Here is a 22,348-nt window from a genome sequence, read left to right as displayed (position 1 = left end):
CTTCATCTAGTGCTCCATCATGTTTGCAATATTCGTCTTCGATTTTAATCACGTGTTTAACACAATTCTCCCATTTCTCTTTGGGATATTCAGCAAATAATCTCTCTAATATTTCTTTTTTCTGGTCCAAATTAGAGTCGATACGAAACGAAATTTCGTGATTTAAATCTCTCGTTGTCATTTAATGCTTTCCCTTGTTGTACAATTCTAGATACAGTCTTTTCTGATAATCCAGTAACTTCTGCTACAGTTTTATTTAAAGGTATATCTTGTTTATATTCATCAGAATTTGGGTCGAGTTTCTTTTTTCTAAAATATTCATATACGTTAAACGCCATTTGTTTGCACTGACTATTAATTCTATGTCCGAAAACATTTCGACTCATCTTGAGAATGTAATCTCATGTATAACTTTCACAAGGCGTCCGCAACTGTCAACACGTGTGATCGCTAACCGCGTAGCGAGCGAACTGAGTTTTTACAAGAATGCGCCCGCCGCCCGCACCTCTCTCGGTCCCCTTTGTCGTCGTACCCCCGCGCCCCTTGTACTCCGCGGGCGAGGACTCATTTAGGCGGTTCTACTATAGACCGTGCACACGATGAGAGATATTTCATATATATTCCTAATACGCGTTTCTCTCACAGAGAGACATATAATCTAATATAGTAGGTATGTCTGTACTTTCTCTTTTTGAGTGAAATGAATGTAATGAAGATGTCTATAGTTTTCTCTATCTATAGCCTGGAGATAATTGAATAACAATAAAACAATTGAACAATAATAGGATCGAAGTCCGATCGGGCCGGGTGGGAACTGAGAATCCACATGGGACATTAATATGTCATTGTCAACGTCATATTAAACGATTGACGTTATCGGTTCTGTTCTGGCCGAAATAAAATTACTAAAAACATGCGGAATAAAAATAAAAATATCTCCAAAATGAAGCCATCGAAGAAACTAAATATGAAATCGCAGAAAATCAAGAAGAAACCTATAGCCAAGCCTAAAAAACAAGATGTATTAATAGTGGCTCAAGAAATAAAATTTGCTCGACTACTCGCTGGGAACGAGAAAAAATCACGCGATCGTGTGCTCAAAACACTGAAAAAATGGCTTGTAAACTGTTTTCAGAAAGGACACGGTATGTGTTTTTCTGTTATTTACACATTTTTGCTTAATAAATTCAATTTTAAATAGCTTCAGGAGCTTTTATGTATGATGTACACATAACCTCAATGTAGTGTGAAAGTAGGTATTTTATTGTTTCATTTTATATTATCTGCTAATATTGCGTCTGCTTAACTCATAAATCTGTACGGTTATCAAGCGGTACATCTCTATTTATAAATATGACGGGATATTTATTCATTTTTATTTTGGATACACAAATTTTCCAGAATTCAAAGAAGAAGATTTCATCCGATTGTGGAAGGGCCTGTTCTATGCTGTGTGGATGTCTGACAAACCTTTAGTACAGGTAATGTATTGGGTCTATTTCATTACTTTTAAATCTGATACTTTTTTTCTTAAAGATGCATTTTTATGCATGACTAGCACAGCAGGGTGCATGCTGTGTTACCCTGGTTTATCATTGTAATTATTTATGCACAGTAGCTCCAACTATTATACAAAGTTTTGTTTTTTTACATAAATACTTTAGGTATATAGAAAGTATCCTACATGTTAATCCAACGACCGCAATACAAATTTCCGTAAAACAAAATACCCAGTTTATGACAGTGTTTTCATGTGAAATCACTATTTGCGACTTCTATAGTTAGAAGTTCAAGTTAATCTGTAACTATTGCTAATGCTGACAAAGTTGCAGGTAAACTGTTTTTACTAATTAATTATTCTATTCTCAACTTAACAGGAGGAGTTATGCGAGAACATCTCGGGCATCCTGGACCAGTTCCCGCCCGAGCAGGTCGGCCACGCTATAATGATGGTGAAAGCTGGTTTCCGAGTGCTGGCCACGGAGTGGTACGGGATTGACCAACATAGGATGGATAAATTCTTAATGGTATGTGTTATGACAAACAAATGGAGCAAATAGATAACCCACTGGTATCCCAGAGATGGTCGAAGAAAGCTAGGTCGCCCTATGACGAGGTGGAAAGACGAGCTAAGCCTAACATTGGGATCTAACTGGACAAGAGTGGCTTCAGACAGAGACCAGTGGAGGCAATTGGAGGCCTTTGCCAAAAGCCCACTGAGCTCAGAAATATAGGATTTTTTCAATCGAAACTTGATCAAAGCTCAGTAACAAAAGGCTAATTATTATTATTTATGTGTAATGTAATGTATCTTTTGGCACATACATGTGACCATTTTATGCAGTACATTAGGTAGGCATGACGTTTGTCTGAATGAGTAAGAACTCATTAACTTGTCTGTTATTTTCTCAGTCTATGGTATAGACAGTGATTTAGCGTTATTGTTATGATGTTACTCTCAAAAATAATTTAAAAATTTGTGGTTTTATAGTTTTACATACATGTATTTTAGTTTTCTTTTTTTTTTTCGCAAATGACAGGTAACAATCACATTCCCATAGTAGGTTGACATCAGGCTTATAATAAATTATACACCAAAACCTTCAGGTTACACACCATTTTGAAAACCACATAAAAATTCGTGCAGTCGTTTTTGAGTTCATAGAGAACAGACAGACAAACGAGGCAGAGGACTTTGTTTTATAATATGCAAGGATAAGGAAAAATATGTTATGTATATATATCATATATATATAATTTGTCGTAGCTTGTGCGCCGCTACCTCCGCGGCAGCTTGCGGTGTCTCCTCCGCTGCGAGTGGAGTCTCGACGCTTGCAAGAAGTACAGTAAAATGCTAACAGCGCCTGATGGTAACTATATTTTACTCAAATAACATTTATTATAATAAAAACAGTATTTTTCGGTTGCGCCAACACTTACAAACCGTTTTGGACAGATAACAATTACTTTTTTAAATGTCAAAAAGAAAATTTTATATGGAGCTTGTGTGACTGTAATGTATTGTGACGTCACGGATATTTGTTCAAAAAGCATTCCTACTACTTAAGGAACAAGTTTAAACAAACTTGTTTCTTAAGTAGTACAGTAAGTTAGACAAATTAAAAAACCCCCAACTTTCAATATTCATTTTGATCAACTTATCTAAGAACCACCGCATAAAAATTTGCTATTGAATAAAAAAACCGCATCCAAATCGGTTCACCCGTTGATGAGCTACGGTGCCACGTACACAGACAGACACACTTAGCGGTCAGACTTATAACACCCCTCTTTTTGCGTCGGGGGTAAAATCTCGTCATTAAAATTGATCAATGAAAGTGTTTAATTATATTATAAATTACATTCATACATTTTGTTTTGTTTGTACTTTTCAACAACGCTGCCCCTCAAACAATGACCTATCTCACATATGAAACACTATCGGCCCGTCTCTGCTTTGCTCATGTAAAACCATAATAAAAAAAGTTGCCTATGTTACTTCTGAAGGTTTCGTCTCGCTCTGTGCCAGTCATTTTTTAGTTTATCCATTACAAACAAACAAAAAATCAAAGATACAAATATTTTCTCTTTATAATAATAGTATGGACTAGTTGCGCCCCGGGGCTTCGCTCCCGTGGGAATTTCGACTTGTGAAATGTAAATATATATTCAAATTCAAATTCAAATCATTTATTCAGAAATTAGACCTTCACAGGCACTTTTTCTCGTCAATATTTATAGTTTTTTCTCACAAGTTACAAACTACTGGCATTTCGGAACGACCACTGCTGAGAAGAAATACCGAAAGAAACTCATTTGAACAGTGTTGGTCCCCATCATGCCAGATCGGCTTACCATTATTGTTTCTTACAATGTTTTTTTTTTCTTTCTAATAATATATAAAAGTACATAATGTACATAGTCAAAAGGTATATCAAAACAGGTTATGATTGTGATCCGAGTGCTGATTATAATATATATATAGCCATCGCGTAGCTCACCCATAATAGAGGGAATCTCACGACCCGGCCCACGACGCCACCACCAGATTGACCATTTGAGTGAGCATGATACACTCGATTCCCATGACTTCATAATTACAATTCTTATTCGTCGAAATAGAAGTATAATTCAGACACTTGAAGATCACAAATCACGTACATGTTTTACAAATAAAATAAAATAAAATATATATCTCTTAACGCAGGTATCTTAGCACTAAAAACACCGCACTACGCCAGGAATGCTACGTCAATGGTCACACATTTTATTGAATGCTTCCTGGAGGAATTAGCCAAGGTAATCTATATGTATAAAACCCTTCCCTTCCTCCCGAGTGACAGACTGACAGACAACGTACAGCCGAAACTACTGGGCGTAGGAAGCTGAAATTTTGCATGTAGGTTCCCTGAGGAGTGTAGGGGAGCACTAAGAGAGGGTTGTCGAAAATCCACCCCGAAGGGGGTGAAAGGGGTGAATAAAGTTTATATGAAAGTTCTACACCGTTGAAGTTAGTGATTTGAAAATTTGGATTTTGGTTGTATACAACAAATTAATGAATACGTGTTTCAGATTTTCCTCTAAAATTAATCCTCTACCCCCCTCAAAAGGGGGGGTGAAAGATTGTATGGAACTTAATAAAATTGGTAACAATTTTCAGCTTTTTATTTTGTATACATATACTACATAATCTTTATCATTTTTCTTAAAGAATGATCGAGATTTTACTATGAAATTCACGCGGGCGAGGCCGCGGCCAAAAGTTAGTTTATGATATGATGTATTGAATGACAGATTACTGAGCTTTGATATATTACGTTTAACTTATTTTAATTTGTACAATGGCTTTAATTAAAAATAGGAACAGTTTATACAAAAAAGAAATTGTTTGCTTAGCACTTTGTGGAAATATGTTCTCATATGTTTGTCATGTTGTGTCAGATCATTTATTCAGAAATTAGACTTTTACAGGTTAGACTGTTCACGTCATAAACTTGAAAACGTGAAAAAGTGACTGTGAAGATCTAATTTCCCCCCCACCCAGGTGTCGTCAGGTTCCCTCCCGGCGTCGAGCACGGCGGAGCTCCTGCAGCCGTTCGTCGCGCACGCGAGCTGCGGCGCCGCGCTCAGCGCCGCGAGCCGGCGCCTGCTGGCGGCGCTGCTGCGCCAGAGCGAGGCCGGCCTACGGTACGCTGAGGCCACGCGCGCTTGGCACATGGTCAGTTTTTATTTTATTAACTAACTAGATTTTGCCCGGGGCTCCGCTCCCGTGGAAATTTTGAGATACTATATATACTATCGTGATGAAAGCTATGCCAGATTTCAAGTTTGACCATATGCTATACAATAGTGAGAACCGCATTAAATTCCATCGAGTAGTAGTTTTTGCGTTATGCGCATAAAGAAAAAAACAGACAGACAGAAAAGAAAATGTTTTGGCTTCTGTTAGTCTTGTATATATTTTTTAATATCTTTAAAACAGTTTTATGTTTCGATTTTTTATATTGATTTCTTATTAACTCCCAACACAAGACGAAAGACACGTTCTAATAAGGACAATACAAATGTCGTGATTTCTTATTTTTCTTAGTATTTTAAATAATTATACTGGCAACTCCAATAAAATTAAGTAGTAATTACATTTAAAATAATGGCAATACAAACTATCACAATGACATTGACATGACACAGACGTACGGAAATCTACCAATCACTGTCTGACGTATTCTCAAAAACAACCAATCGAAAAGAATTAGAGTCTGATTTTTGGAGGGAAGGTGGTTGTCGAAAGATTAGAAATGGTGCGAGATGAAAAAAGTTATCCCTTGTTTACCTCGATTATTGGAGTCATTAGACATTGTGTACAATTATTCTAGTGTTATAAATCGAATGTTTTGCTTTGGTATATAAGGCGTCGTAAACATTGTGCAATTGTAGAAAATGTATTGACATTAAATGTATTGAGTGCATCTCTTGCGTATCTTTGATAATCTTCGTAATTGTATCATTTAATATGGTATATCCGTAGTAAAATTCACCTACGTTTGAGTAAGTATGTATTACACAGTTTAAAGATCCCTAGCTTTGGAATTCGCAAAACAAATGTCAAATAATTAATATTAATAATTTGCTATCCCTTATTGAAGATCGACAGTTTGCCAGTAAATTGATTTAACACTTATACATATAACAAAAATAAGTCTTTCTGTCGCGTTTATCTCTCTGTATGAATGCGATAAATTTTAAAACTACCTGAAGAACTTTTGCACGGTTCTCACCAATAGATATGATCCCTGAGGAAGGTTTAGGCGTAAATTTATTATAATTTTATCCGAAGCCGGGACGGAACGCTAGTATAGAATAAAGATATATTGAAAAAAAAATTGAAAATATTGTCTAAATATATAATAATGAAATTTCCGCGAATTTTATTAAAAATTCTAATTAAGTTAATTCAGGTCAATACATATGTTGTTCTAATATCAGATGGGGTGCCCGCGCGGCGGTCCTGAAGCAATGCAATTGGTGGTAGACGATGATGATGATGAGGACAGCGACGGTGAAGACAACAGTGACGATGATGGGTGAGAAACTGGACTATTTATAAATCTATTAAAAGGGTCTGATATAAATATGATTTTATTTTTCTATTAGATGGTGCCCGGGGCTCCACTCCCGTGGGAGTTTTGAGATAAAATATAGCTTATAGTAATCTTGGACAATGTATCTTTCTAATGGTGAAAGAATTTTTGAAATCGGAGAAATTTGGTAATTTTGGAGATTATCCGTCTCAAATATACAAACACAAATGCTTACCTCTTTATAATAATAGTATAGATTAACAGTAGGATTTCAATTCGATCGAGCCGCGCGTGAATTTTGACGAGCTCCGTGATCTAATGGTCTTCTAGCCAGAGGTCCCAGGTTCGAACCTCGGTCAAGGCAACATGGAAAATGATCTTTTTCAGATTGTCCTGGGTCTTTGACGACCTCGGTGGCGCAGTGGTAAAGTGCTTAACTCTAAACCGAGAGATCCCGGGTTCGATCCCCGGTCGGGTCATGATGGAAAATGAACTTTTTCAGATTGGCCCGGATCTTGGATGTTTATCTATATATAGGTCTCAATCTGTGTGACTTGTCCCTATATATGTATGTATGTATATATGTGTGTTGTGACGCTCAGCGGCGAGAAGCCCTTAGACCCGCGCGCCGGCCGCGTGCACGTGTCGCTGGCGAGCCTGCGCGTGCCCGCGGCGGAGGTCGCGGGCGCGCTGCGGGACATGTTGCCCAACACCGCTTCCAAGGCGCATCGGAGGACCAAGATCTATTTGGAGAGGTATATCTAGTCAATTTATAATCTACATCTCACTACAATAATCTCAGTATTGTGAGTGATTAGTGAAGTGTAGTGGAGTGAGATGTGAATTTGTGAAGATGTAGTTTAGTGAAATCTCACTAATCCCCATCTTACTCTATTATATCTACACTAATCTATATTTCACATCACTATATCTACACTAATCTACATTTCACTTCACTATATCTACACTAATCTATATTTCACTTCACTATATCTACACTAATCTACATTTCACTTCACTATATCTACACTAATCTATATTTCACTTCACTATATCTACACTAATCTACATTTCACTTCACTATATCTACACTAATCTATATTTCACTTCACTATATCTACACTAATCTACATTTCACTTCACTATATCTACACTAATCTATATTTCACTTCACTATATCTACACTAATCTACATTTCACTTCACTATATCTACACTAATCTATATTTCACTTCACTATATCTACACTAATCTACATTTCACTTCACTATATCTACACTAATCTATATTTCACTTCACTATATCTACACTAATCTACATTTCACTTCACTATATCTACACTAATCTATATTTCACTTCACTATATCTACACTAATCTATATTTCACTTCACTATATCTACACTAATCTACATTTTACTTCACTGCATCTACACTAATCTTCACTTCTACACGAATCTACACTTAACACATGTATAATGGTCCGATAGGTCCCAGGTTCGAATCCTACTCATGCCACATGAATTTGTATACCGTCTGACTCATGTTATATAATATACTAGCGTCGCGCACGGCTTCGTGCGTGTTTAATATTATGCATTCTTCTTTACATATTATAAAAAGTCTTTTACCGCGTCTGTTTGTTCACGATAAACGCACGGATTTTCATGCGGTTTTGACCAATAGATAGAGTTATTCCTGAGGAAGGTTTAGGGGTATAATTTATTATTTATTTTCCCGAGCGAAATCGGGACGGGTCGCTAGTGTTATATGTAACGGGAAGCTACTTTTTAATATGCAATAAATAGATAGGGATAATAATATTGTAACGTGTGTTTGTGTATCACATAAACTTTTAAAGAAATAAAACAAAAAACAATTTTTAGATTCGAGAAATTGGCAAAAAACGAGTATCCGTTACCGGTAGAGGAAGTGTATGAAGAAGACGAAACGCCCGCGACGTGGCAGCCGACGCGGGCTGCGAAGGAACTCCGGAATACTGAGAGGGCGTTGGTGGAGCAAGCTGACGAGTTGGCTTTGAGAGGTTATCAATCAATCAATCAATCAATCAATCAATCAATCAATCAATCAATCAATCAATCAATCAATCAATCAATCAATCAATCAATCAATCAATCAATCAATCAATCAATCAATCAATCAATCAATCAATCAATCAATCAATCAACTAACCAATCAATCAATAAATTAATTTATTTACACAAAAAGGTATTATCATTATTGTTATGTATGTATGTTTGTTTTTTTTATTACTCTTTCACGCCAAATCTACTGGACGAATTGTTATAAAATTTGGTAGGTACACGTGTAGAATATAACCTGGAATAACACATAGGGTAATTTTTAGCCCGAAATTCACACGGGAGCGAAGCCCCGATCTCCGAAACTACCGAACCGATTTCAAAAATTCTTTCATCATTAGAAATGTGCATTATCCAAGATTGCTATAGGCTATATTTTATCTCGAAATTCCCACGGGAGCGGAGCCCCGGGCGACATAAAGTAAATAATAAAATAATGAGGTTTTTTGTAAAATGGTAAGCCCTTCTGGCATAATAGGGACTAACACTGTTTGAATGAGTTCCTTTCGGCATTTCTTCTCAGCAGTGGTCGTTCCGGAATGCTAGTAGTTTGTAGCTTTGGTAAACATCATTCAATTTAGAATATGACGTGAAAAAGTGCCTGTGAAGGCCTAATTTCTGAATAAATGATTTGATTTTGATTTTTTTTTGATTTAAAAATGTTGTCAGGTCTGAGTCGCAAGCACCGCAGACGGCTGTTGGCCCGGACGCGGGCAGGACTCAGCATTGTGGAAGACGTCGCGCTGCTGTACACTGTGAGTACACTCTGAGGCTAATTATACACTTCGGTTGCTGGTATCAAACGCAAAACCTAAAGACTACATGGGTACATCAAAACAAGACTTTTCGTGATTCGTAGTTTTTTTTTTTTTTTTCATATAAAAAATATACCATCTAATTTGCGATTCTTCACATGTTAACTGTATGTAACAGCCGAGCAACGCGAGACAGTACAGTAGCGTGAACATAGAGTTAACGTTCTATAGAAACGACATTGAAATTGAAAAAAGGATTTTGTATTTGTTACTGTTATATATTGTTATAGTACTGGCTCACTTTATTAATAGATAAAATGTATTGCGCTGTTGTCCTTCCGCTTAATTCGATAAAAATGGAAAAATGGCGTTAGTTTAATTGCTTGTAAATTTTTTATTATATATATATATATTGGACAATCACACAGATTAGGAAAATCTATAAACTCGTGTTAGAATGAAGTTTGTAGAATTAAGAATCACAAGAATTTTTATTTTTATTCTTCTAATACTTATTCATGCTTTTGCCTAACAAAACATTTTAAAATATTTATTTATACCTCTAGAATGGGGATTGGACGATCGAATCAACGGAAACTGAAAGTGCCGACACATCAAACAAAGAAAACGTGCAAAACAAATCGAAAAAACGCAAACGCAAAGACACACAGACAGACACAACTAAAAAGCAAAAAGTTGACGAAGCTACGAGAAAAATTAAAGCGGAAAAGAAGAAGAATGACAGGAAAATCAACATGCTCGTGAACAAAAGAGACAACAAGCTAAAGAAGATACAAAAAGATTTAGCCATGGCAGATAGCATCAAAAACTTCTTCGAGAATCGCAGTAAAAAGGAGAAAACAGATAATAGTGCAAAAGGAAAAGTGAAAAATGAACCGAAAACTATAAAAATGGTAGAGAAACCTACCAAAGTGGTAGAAAAACCTACCAAAGTGGGCGAAAGTCCTACCAAAGCGGCAGAAACGCCTGCCAAAGTGGTAGAAAAACCTACCAAAGTGAATGAAAAGCCAACAAAAGCTGCAGGAAAAGTTACCAAAGTGGTGGAAAAGTCTGCAAAGGTAGCAATAAGTGTAGAAAAAGTAGAGAATGTTAAGCAAAATGTAGATACGGCGATGAAAACGACAGTTGTCGCGAAGAAAGTGAAGAACTTCCAAAAACAGACGACGAGTGATAACAAGCAAGAGTTGCAGAAGATCATGGCGTTGAGTACGCCGAAAAGGGTAAGATTTTTTTATTTGCTCATCTAAAAGTAACCATAAAAACAATCGATGGCTCATCTCCTCGTCTGTCCGAGTGAGTGTCCACACACCTGTACTCACGAGCTTCCGATGAAGCTGTCGAAGTGGCTCGGTTCTGGCAGGAATATATTTAGGTAGCACCCAATAGAGCGTTGATTTGCCATCGACACGCAAAGAAGAAGAACTATAAAAATAAAATAAATAAAAAGTATTGTTGATCATCTGCTTTAGTGTAGATTTGTTGTAGATTTTTTAAAATCAAACATTTTCAATTGTCGTAATTTTTAACTAGGTTTTATTACTTAGCAAAATCAGTATTTTCTATTGACGTATAAAATTCAGCGCTTGGAATTTCTGATGTGGAGCTCTGAGACCGTCGTCACTGTAACAAATAATCTACACTAATCTACATCAACTACACTATTCTACACTGTACACTAATACTAGCTCGCGAAAATAATAAATTTTTGATGAGTTTTTACAAAATTGTGAATATTTCAAAAACGACTTAACCGATTTTGTTGCCTCACTAAATTAAAAATTCTATTGACAGATCCTGCATACCTTTTCAAATTCATCAAAATCATACCAACGGTTCGAAAGTTATCGCGTTACAAACATACGTATACAAAAAAATATTTTTGCCCCAAGTTGACTTGTACACCTCGCTCGCTTTGCCCGTTCAAAAAGAAGTATTTGTAATTTTTTATGTACGTATATACGTCAATACACAACCGATTTCCAAAATTCTTTCCCCGATAAGAAAGCTGCATTATTCTTACGGCATTTCTTATTCTGATATTCTAAATGACGTTGGCTGCTAAGATGGTGGATCTCAGTGCGCTGCGACCGCTGCGGCCGCGCTGTCATTACGATCAGTCAATTTTCTTGAGCAAGGAATCGTTTCCAAAATCAACCATTCATAAAATTGACATTACCACAGTTTTAATGTCATATAGTAAAACTAATTCTTGTCTTTGTTAACATTTGAAAAATTGTAATGACAGCGCGGCCGCGGCGGTCGCAGCGCTTTCATGAGATCCGAGAGGGATTTTTTGAAAAACAGGTGGATATTTTTGAACAATTTTTTTTTGCGCAGCACAATATTTTTCTTTCTGACTTAATTGTTAAATTGGGATGAATGCAATTAGGTTCCCACGGACCACATACCTGTTATTTAGCATATCATTATGCAACGCGAAAGTTTAAAAATTAGTTATAGCAGACTCGAGTAAGATCTGACACCAATGTTAGCAATAACACACTCGATGGTCGTTCCGAAATGCCAGTAGTATGTAGCTTGTGAGAAATAACTATTCAATATAAAAATTGACGTGAAAAAGTTCTTATGAAGGTCTAATTTCTGAATAAATGATTTAAATTTGAATTCGATATGTATTGTCAGGTCACAATTATAGGTAATAATTTTCATATTGTCATAGACAACATGGTTAATAATTTTCGTTTTATATAAAGAGAATCTTGAAATCTTATCTATGAATGCTTGTCATTTGTCAATGTCAAATCTGATTTGACATTAGGCTAGGCTGTTGCCTTTTTTTTTGTTTATTCCCTCGTTTTATTGAGGAGGCAAAGGGTACTAGCCCATACAGCCAAGTCTTTTGTATTGAATATTTATATATAACTAGGCTGTTGCCGCTTGTCAGGCTCCCGTTTTGGGTTTTAATTGGATTATTGTGATTGAAAAGTGAAGTGTAAGGGTTAACAATAAAACCAGTTCGCTAAAATATTGGAGACTTTTAATTAATTGGAGAAAGGTTTCAATATGATGATGAATGAGGTCCATATGTGTTAATTCAGGTGAAGTTCGCGTTGAAGAACAACACATACCAGCAGCCGGCGCAGTACCGACGCCTTGTGCGCGCGCAGCCCGCGCTGCCGTACGACGCAGCGCGGGCTCCCGCGCGCGCCACTCTCAAGCCCGCGCCGCCCGCGCACAGGAACCCCTTTACTAGGACAGGGAAATAGATTCGATGTCGGATTAAATGAATTGTTCAAATACGTTGTTTTTTTTTTTCTTTCATTTTTAAAATAACACTATTAAATTTGCTAATAGAAATAAAATATTATTAGTATTTAAAAATGGTCTTCAAAAAAAAATTGTGATATAAAATTGATATCACAAATTTTTATGTTTTATAGGTATTTAATATTAAACATCAATAATAAATTGGTCATGAGTATACGTACTTAATCATGTTTCACATCTTCTACTAAATATACTTAACTTGGATAGTACCTAATCCTAACTAATATTACAAATGCGAAAGTAAGTTTGCTACATCTCCAAGCTCTATCTACTCAACCGATCTTTTTCAAATTCTTGATATATGTAAGTAGTTTGAATTACGGATAAGGACACACAGACAGACTTGTATTTATAATATTTAGTATTGATAGTCGATACACTCTTGAGCAAGGCTATCCAGAAACTTCCATTAGAACGAAGACAATAGCAAGCCATCATATTAAATAAGCAAAAACGAATAGTATAATGACTTTAATCAATGTCTGTTTTAATTTGTGGTTATATTAATAATTGATCATTGTCAATTGAGACTTGTTGATTACATGATTATAATTGTTGATATTAGACCTGATAATAACACAAATTACTGTTACATTGCGGAAATACAATTTTGTATTTTAAAATAATTGTTTTTAAATAAAATTTTTTTTTTATTCAAAATTTTTTATTGACAACAAATTTAAGGACATTATGTACATACTTACAATGTTCGTAAGCTTAATAGCTATTTATCAAGCGGGTCCACCGTTCAACCATCCACCATCAAACTAGGAATAAACCTGTCTCTTGATTGGTAGAAGGTAGCACGGAAGATCCGGTAGGATGTACCTAACTAAAGTTATTTATGTAGTAGGTACTTAGTGCTGAAGTATGATGTACATGAATTCCATAATTCCCAAGCTAGACGAATCTGTGTTTTGGGAATTATTTGAAGTTATTGCAATAGTACTTAACCTAAATTATGGTATAAAAACTTAAATCCATTACAATAACAAAAAATAACGCTCTCCGCCGCCTTGTGGTGACAGTTTATATGAAAAGTGTGTTCGAGTGAATTTATTATGTTGTATAATAATGTTACTTAAAATTTGGGTATATATGAGTTGAATTATAGAAATAATTGAATACCTAATTCTTATTGATAATTTGATGCGGGGTCTAGTATTTTTAATATATTTTATGTATTTATTATTTGAAATTCATTAGGCAAAAGATTTTCTGTGTCAGAATAACTTAATGTCAAAAGCCATTTTTTAATTTTAGATTGACGACAAGGCAAGGATATATTTTCAATATTTTATTAGCCTTATTATAAATAATACAGCTAAGAATTTCATAATGTCGTGAAGCAAAAACAGACCTATGCACGGGCGTAGATCAGACTAGGTACCATCTACGCTTCCGGATATGTAGCGTTGGATCCAAGACCAATTGTGAATGCTTACGAAACAACATCATGGCAATAAACAGTTGTCTAACTGTCATAATGGAAGTTGTTGAGTAGGGTACTGAAAAGGCTTTTTGGTCATAATCTTAGCGACTGCTCGTTGTGCCCGCTCTAATGGCAGCAGCGTTGTTTTTGTCGCACCACCCCATACTGAGATACAGTATGATAAAATCGATTGACATAGGGCATAGTAGACTATCTTAAGGGTACTTAAATCGGCAACAGAGTTTAAATTTCGGAAAACATAAATGAGTTTCCTGCTTTGTTTTTCAGAAAAGAATGATGAATGATGGTGATGAAAGAAAGAAGATATGATAGTCCCACTTGAGATATTGATCTACAAAAATAACAAGATATTTGGCGGTTGATGTCCGCGATGTGACTGTGCATGTGCACGTGGAGCAATCGCTAAAAACTCCACAGATATGAGCTCTAAGTGAGAATTCATTATGTGAAGGCTGGGTAGAAGCGTTTATAGCAAATGTTATGTAGTTGCTTTTGATTAGGTTTAAGGTTAATAGATTTGAATCGAGCCAAGATATAAACGTAGACAAAGCTGATTCTGCATTTGAAAAGGTGTCCCTCCAATCCTGACCAAATTCAAAATTCAAAATTCAAATTCAAATCATTTATTCAGAAATTAGACCATCACAGGCACTTTTTCTCGTCAATCTTTAAATTTATAGTTATTTCTCACAAGCTAGAAACTACTGGCATTTCGGAACGACCACTGCTGAGAAGAAATGCCGAAAGAAACTCATTTGAACAGTGTTGGTCCCTATCATGCCAGATCGGCTTACCATTATTGTTTCTTACAAAAAAATTTTTTTTTCTTTTCTTTCTAATAATATATAAAAGTACATAATGTACATAGTCAAAAGGTATATCAAAACAGGTTATGATTGTGATCCGAGTGCTGATTATAATATATATATATATATATATATATATATATATATATATATATATATATATATATATATATATATATATATATCGATGTGAAACACAATTAACTTACATGAAAATATATGAGAAACGAGATGACCAGTTCCCTCTGGCAGCACCCGTTCACGAGTTGACGCATGGGACAGCCATCGCGTAGCTCAACCATAATAGAGGGAACCTCACGACCCGGCCCACGACGCCACCACCAGATTGACCATTTGAGTGAGCATGACACACTCGATTCCCATGACTTCATAATTACAATTCTTATTCGTCGAAATAGAAGTATAATTCAGACACTTGAAGATCACAAATCACGTACATGTTTTACAAATAAAATTTAAATGCCATACGAATTATTATAACAAAATTCAAAATTGTGAATAAAATAATAAAAAACAGTAAAATAAAAATTAGGAGATCATGTGTGGAGTGGCAAAGTTGTCGGGAGGATCCAAGCGTTTTTATCAGTCAAATAGGCGTTAATTGTGTAATACGCTTTATCCATTAAATTTTTCTTAACATAAATTTTAAAATTTTTCATTGGCAGATTAATAGCCTCTGCAGGGAGTTTATTGAATAATTTTACACTTTGACCCACGAAAGACCGCCGAACCTTTTTAAGCCTGAATCTATTCATACAAAGTTTGTGCTTATTTCTAGTGTTTACACTATTTACTTCGTTTAATTTTTTATATAAATGTAAATTTGATTTGACAAAAATAAGCACATCAAAGATATACTGACATACCACAGTGAGGATGTTAATTGATTTGAAGAGTTCTTGAAGAGAATCTCGAGGTTTTAACCCATAAATAAAACGGATAGCTCTTTTCTGTAATACAAAAATTTTTCCTATGTCAGCTGCATTACCCCAAACTAATAGTCCGTAGGACATAATGCTATGAAAGTAGCTGAAATACACAAGTCTAGCTGTATCTATGTTCGTACACTGTCTGATCCTTCTCACTGCAAAAGCTGCCGTACTAAGTTTTTTGGCCGTGATTTCAATATGTTTATCCCACTTTAATTTGTCGTCCACAGTAATGCCCAGGAATTTAGTACTATGTACCCATTCCAGAGCTTTACCATTTACTGTTAAAGGTATAACATTGTGCGAGTTATTTAAGAGAGAAAATTTAATACATTTTGTCTTCTCTGTATTTAGAGCTAAGTTGTTGGTTGTAAACCAGTTAAGCACTACCGACATGCTATTACTTATAAAGTTATAGTTTTCACTTTTTCTATCGACTTTAAATAATAAGGATGTATCGTCTGCAAATAGAACTACTTCGCATAAATGTTGGGCAAGGCATGGGAGGTCGTTAATATAAATCAAAAATAAAAAGGGACCGATAATGGAGCCTTGAGGTACGCCTATGTGAACAGGTGCACTATCGGAAATTGTTTTGTTAATTTCTACTCTCTGTGTTCTATTATCTAGGTACGACGAAAGAACACTAAGAGCCGCGCCAGTGACACCATAATGTTGAAGTTTATTTTTGAGTATATTATGATCTACACAGTCAAAAGCTTTCGATAAGTCACAGAAAATACCTACGACATCTTGCTTGGATTCCCAAGCTTCATTAATTATTTCGACTAAAGTGGCTGCTGCATCAGTAGTTGAACGACCTTTGGTGAAACCGTATTGACGATTATGTAAAATTTTATTTATATTAAAATACGACACAAGTTGACTGAAAATAATTTTTTCAAATATTTTACTTAGAGTGGGTAATATAGAAATAGGTCTATAGTTTGTGGGATCATGTTTAACGCCTTGTTTAAATAGAGGAATTACTTTACTTATTTTCATTAAGTCTGGGAACACGCCTTCAGATATACATTTATTGAATATTATGGTTAGGTGAGGAGCAATCAGGTCAATAATGCTGCTCAATACTGAGACGGAAAACCCCCACAGGTCCTCAGTGTTTTTAACATTTAGGGCTTTAAAAGCAGATATAATTTCATCTGGTGTAATATGTCTGAATGTAAAAGTGGACTTAGGGTCCGGAGCATTTCTTTTTAATAGATCATCTGCCGCATAGGAGCAAGAGAAAAGGGATCCTGTGATATTCTTAGAAATGTTGGAAAAGAAATTATTAAATTCGTTGGAAACTTCGTCATCTGCACTTATGGTTTTACCGTCAAGTTTTAATACAAAATTTACGTCGCGCGTGTTAATTTTACCAGTCTCTTTATTTATGATGGACCAGGCGGTCTTTATCTTATCACTCGAATTTTTTATTTTATTAGTTAAATACAAAGATTTCGCGACAGAACATACTTTTTTAAAAGTTTTAGAATAGCGTTTAACATATGTTATGAATTCCGCATTAAGATTGTACTGTTTTTGGCCATAAAGTTCATAAAGTCTGTTTCTACTAATATAGATACCGTTTGAGGCCCAATCACAAAAGTTAAGTTTATTTTTCTTGATGAAAGTTTTGATAGGAAAAGATTTTTTGAATTCTTTTTCTACTATATTGAACACCTCATTGTATTGGTCATTCGGGTTTTTTGTGAGGTCTACATCTGGCAATTTGTTATAAACGGATTCGCGAAAACGCATTTTACGTTGCTTAGTTAGAGGCCTACAAGTTACAGGAGCGGTGCTTAGGTCAGACTCTCCGTCACGTATAAGTGATACCTGTTGACCCAGGTGGTCAGACCCCAGACAGGCGAACAGTTTTTGATTATAAACAGCGCAATCGCAGAAAACGTTATCTATACATCTGGCTGAGGTCGAGGTTATTCTAGTGGGTTCAAAGAATGTGTGCTTTAAGTTAAATGAGTCTAGTAGATTTTTAAATCCATTGGTTTCCGAACATGAAACTAAAATGTCTATATTAAAATCACCGCATAAAATTATATGCTTATTGTTAGATGTAACTCGCCTGAGTGCTTCCTCCAAAACGTCTAAAAGAGTTTCGCAACAAGCTGATGGAGGTCTATAAGCAGAAATAATAATATATTTATCCAACTCCACACAAGAAAGTTCTATAGTACATTCAACTGATAGACTTACTATGTCTTTCCTTTCTTTATACTTATAACTCTTATTTAATAGTATTAATGATCCTCCGTGTTCGGCATTTTGTCTTACAAATGCACTTGCTAATATATACTTATCGGGAAAATTTAATTTAATTTCATTTCTAAAAAAGTGTTCAGTTACACAGAAAATATCAATACTATTATTTTCTAAATATAAACAAACTTCATTGAATTTGCTGGTGAAGCCCTGGATATTTTGATGTATAAGATTTAAATAGGAGGGCTTCACCGCTGTCTTATTATCTAGTTTAAAACTAAATTATTAGTACTTGTACTAATATTTGGTAATTTCGTTATATCGGCTATAACGGGTCTATAAATATTAAATGCTAAGAGTTTAGCAATGGTCAGCTTAAATCTATAAGATAGGTACACAGTACCATGGTTATATATGCAATTATTTATATATTTATTCAGGTCCAAAATGTATAATTTTTTAAATTTCCAAGTCAAGTTGTATATACATGTATTTATGGAGTGTATATACTTATTACCAGAGCGGTATCTTCCGCATATGTGTAAATTTGACAATTAGGTATATTCAGTTTACAAAGGTCATACATATAGTAAAAAGAGAGTGGGACCAAGAATCTGTACACCATAAACTAGTTCTTGCTGGTCACTAATAATTTCGCCTATTTTGACACATTGCGTACGATTTTGAAGGTAATCACTAAGTAAGGTGAGAGGAGGACCCCGTATTCCAATGCGTTCAAGCTTTGTTAGAAGTGGGATGGAGACGGTGTCGAAGGCTTTTGAGAGGTCGAGAAACACGCTGAGACATCTTTGTTGGGCATCTAGGTATTTAACGACATTATTAATTAAACCATGTATAGCGTCCTCTGTGCTAAGACCTCTTCTAAAACCATATTGATTAGGAGCCAAGATATTTTTGGCTTCTAAGTAGTTGATCAGTCTTTTATTGACAACTTTCTCGAGTATTTTGGTCGGTAATTTGAGACATCGCCTTCATCCCCGGACTTAAAGACGGGGGTGACTACGGCCTTCTTAAAGGCAGATGGAAATACTCCCGACGATAGAGCTAGTTGGCAAATATGTGTAACTATAGGAATAAAGATTTGACGTGAGTCTTGCAGAATTCGTGCAGATATACCATCCCAGCCAACAGAACTATTCCTGCGTAGGCCTAATAATATAAGCTCGATCTCGCCCTCATCGACGTCGGATAAAACAAATGAGTCGCGCTCATTCAGGTTTGTAGGCGGTTGTCTGCCGAGTATTTTGTCTGCAAGATCCTTCCCGATATTCACAAAAAATCAATTAACTTTATTTACAGAGTCTTTTGGGTCTTGATGTTGCTCTAGGAGCGGTATTGCAACGGATTTCGATTAATTTATATTCGAAATTTCTTTGACAGCTGTCCATGTATATAACTAGTTTTAATGGTTTTAAGGAGCTTATTAATGAAGTTTCTATATCTTGCGTATGTCACTTTCAAAACAATATTATCTGGGTCTCGCTTAAGTTCTCTGTGCATTTTGTCGCGGTTTTTTATACATCTGATCAAACCAGGTTTCTATAAATATGATGCTGTGGTTATCAGTAGACGTCTGCCTGTGAACGAACGGTCCCAAGTTCGAATTCTACTAGTGCCACATTAGTTTGTATAACTTTCACATGGGTTTCTTTCGCTTTCATGATGATACAGTTATCGTGAAACTCAACGTAATACAAAATAAAATACGTAGGCAGGCAAATTACTAGATATCATTACCTAGTCTATATATATAATTAGGGCAGTCTATACATATAATTAGGGCAGTCTATACATATAATTAGGGCAGTCTATACATATAATTAGGGCAGTCTATACATATAATTAGGGCAGTCTATACATATAATTAGGGCAGTCTATACATATAATTAGGGCAGTCTATACAAATAATTAGGGCAGTATATACATATAATTAGGGCAGTCTATACATATAATTAGGGCAGTCTATACATATAATTAGGGCAGTCTATACATATAATTAGGGCAGTCTATACATATAATTAGGGCAGTCTATACATATAATTAGGGCAGTCTATACATATAATTAGGGCAGTCTATACATATAATTAGAGCAGTCTATACACATAATTAGGCCATACCTACATCGACAATTGAACTATGTAACATGTCAATAAGTACTTAAAAAAATACTTTAATTCCCTGTCTTAGTATATAGGTAGGTAATAGTAGGGAGGTTAATTAAAAATATTTTTTGTAGTTCTACCATTAAAATTTGTTTTAACATAAATAAATAACAGACAGTGATAAAAAACCATGTTAAAAATGCGTTTTCACGTGAAAATATGCATTTATATACTTACTTACAATCATTTATCGTATTATCTATGATGCTACCAAATTATCATCATATTTTATAAAACAAAGTCGCTTCCCGCTGTCTGTCCCCATGTAAATATGCTTTTAAAACTACGCAACGAATTTATAATTGAAGAATAGAAATAAATTTATTCATATCACATCTAATGTACGTCACAGAAAATGAACAAAATTTTAATGTTACTTGCAAATGTACATTAAATATTAGATTGTGATGCGGTTTTTCATAGAGTGATTCGTTTAGGTGTGTAATTTATTATGTTTTACACGAGCGAAGCCGGGACGGAGGGCTAGCTTAAAAATCAGTTAGTTTAGGATGAAAATGCATAAAAATGTAGACAAAAAAACCCCACAATTCTTATCAAAGTATTACACTTCAATTCCAATTTATCGATAATGAGTGCATACCCAGTTACAGGATTTCTGATAAGCGTATTTTTGCTTTTATCTAAGCGTTGGTACTTGTTTGTACTTTTTTCTCAACAATTTTCAACGACTGTCAGCTAGAGTAAGTTTTACTAATCCTACTTTATATTATAAATGCGAAAGTTTGTGAGGATGTATGTATGTTTTTTATAGTTTCACACAAAATCTACCTGACCGATGAAAAAGTAGCCTAGATGTATTACTCCTGAAGGTTTCGCCTGTGTTTCCAAATTTGAACAAAATCGGTCTAGTGTGAGTTTATTCATTACAAACAAATATACATTTTTTTCTCTTTATAGTATTACTAGCTTTTGCCCGTGGCTTCGCCCGCGTGAATTTCCTACCGGAACAGTGTCCTGTTCCATACTTCAAACTTACATGTACCTACATATGCAAAATTTCAAGAATATTGGTTGAGTAGGTACGTAGATAAAGCGTGAAGAGTAACAAACAGATAAACAAACTTAGTACTTAATGCATTTATAATATTAGTTAGGATTAGTATAGATATATGGATAGAATGGATTAACCCCAATATTCCACTAAATAATTGTATTATCTAATTCCGAACACACTATCGCCGAACTCAGACACAAGCCGACGCGAATACACGAACATTGCGTTGTTTGTATGAGTGATTTCATTTATCGCAATGAAAAATTAATGTATGCCGAATCCGCCAAAGGCTGGCGAACAGTTTGCCGATAGTGTACAGCTGGCATAATGCTTCTATTGTAATAGTCAAATTGTCTCATCGTATGATGTAAGGCTAGCAGCGGTGGAAACAACTAGAACTGTTATTTGTTTTGATTTGAAACTCTTTGTTTGAATTTTGGAACGTTCAAACTGGAAATAAAAATAAACAAAAATATTATGCCAAAGACATACCTATAATATTTTCGCCTTACCTTATTTATTTTTATGAAATTACATACTATAGAGAAGATTACTTATTATTCATACTATTACTGTATTACTGCACATTTATCCCGCCAGAGTACAGCACTGTATGTTAGGTACACAAAAGCTTTGTCGCCTTTTGCTATGTCGATTAAAACGTTTATTTTAGAGTACTTTTTAATCCTTTAAGTAAGTAAACATTTTGTGAAAATATACAACAATGTAGCATATTCGGGTGCCGAAATATTGGGAAAAATCCTTTTCCATAAGATAAAAAACTTCGAAAACTATGGGATACGCCTCACGCTGTAAAATTTTCGAGTCTGTAAACGGTAGAAAAGAAGCTTGGAATACTTCACACGTGAAGACTTATTAAAATATAGACTTCATAAAGGTAAGATCTTGAGTGAAAATCTAGTTTATATCAGTTTATGACCACAGTTGACCAAATAATGCAGAACATAACC

The 22,348-nt window shown here is 35.1% G+C and overlaps 1 protein-coding gene across 1 annotated transcript; it reads left to right on the top strand.

The window, feature by feature from the left end:
* Positions 1-846: 846 nt before the first annotated feature.
* Nnp-1 lies at positions 847-12,716 on the top strand. The gene is made up of 12 exons (XM_053765966.2): positions 847-1,145; positions 1,402-1,481; positions 1,878-2,027; positions 2,768-2,870; positions 4,208-4,299; positions 5,045-5,218; positions 6,487-6,584; positions 7,184-7,336; positions 8,465-8,622; positions 9,350-9,435; positions 10,002-10,676; positions 12,516-12,716. Exons 1-12 carry the CDS (start codon positions 914-916, stop codon positions 12,681-12,683), a joined length of 2,169 nt encoding a protein of 722 aa, XP_053621941.1. The 5' UTR covers positions 847-913; the 3' UTR covers positions 12,684-12,716.
* The last annotated feature ends 9,632 nt before the right edge of the window (positions 12,717-22,348 follow it).

Source organism: Plodia interpunctella, chromosome 28 (assembly GCF_027563975.2).
Source record: "Plodia interpunctella isolate USDA-ARS_2022_Savannah chromosome 28, ilPloInte3.2, whole genome shotgun sequence".
NCBI lineage: Eukaryota > Metazoa > Arthropoda > Insecta > Lepidoptera > Pyralidae > Plodia > Plodia interpunctella.
The sequence above is the reverse complement of the archived record's forward strand: the minus strand, read 5'-3'. Positions and strand labels throughout refer to the sequence as shown.

Coding starts and splice junctions, on each gene's coding strand:
- Nnp-1 (XM_053765966.2), top strand. CDS start 914: ATGCGGAATAAAAATAAAAATATCTCCAAAATGAAGCCATCGAAGAAA. Junction 2,028..2,767: donor GGATGGATAAATTCTTAATG/GTATGTGTTATG, acceptor AATTTGTCGTAG/CTTGTGCGCCGCTACCTCCG. Junction 10,677..12,515: donor CGTTGAGTACGCCGAAAAGG/GTAAGATTTTTT, acceptor GTGTTAATTCAG/GTGAAGTTCGCGTTGAAGAA.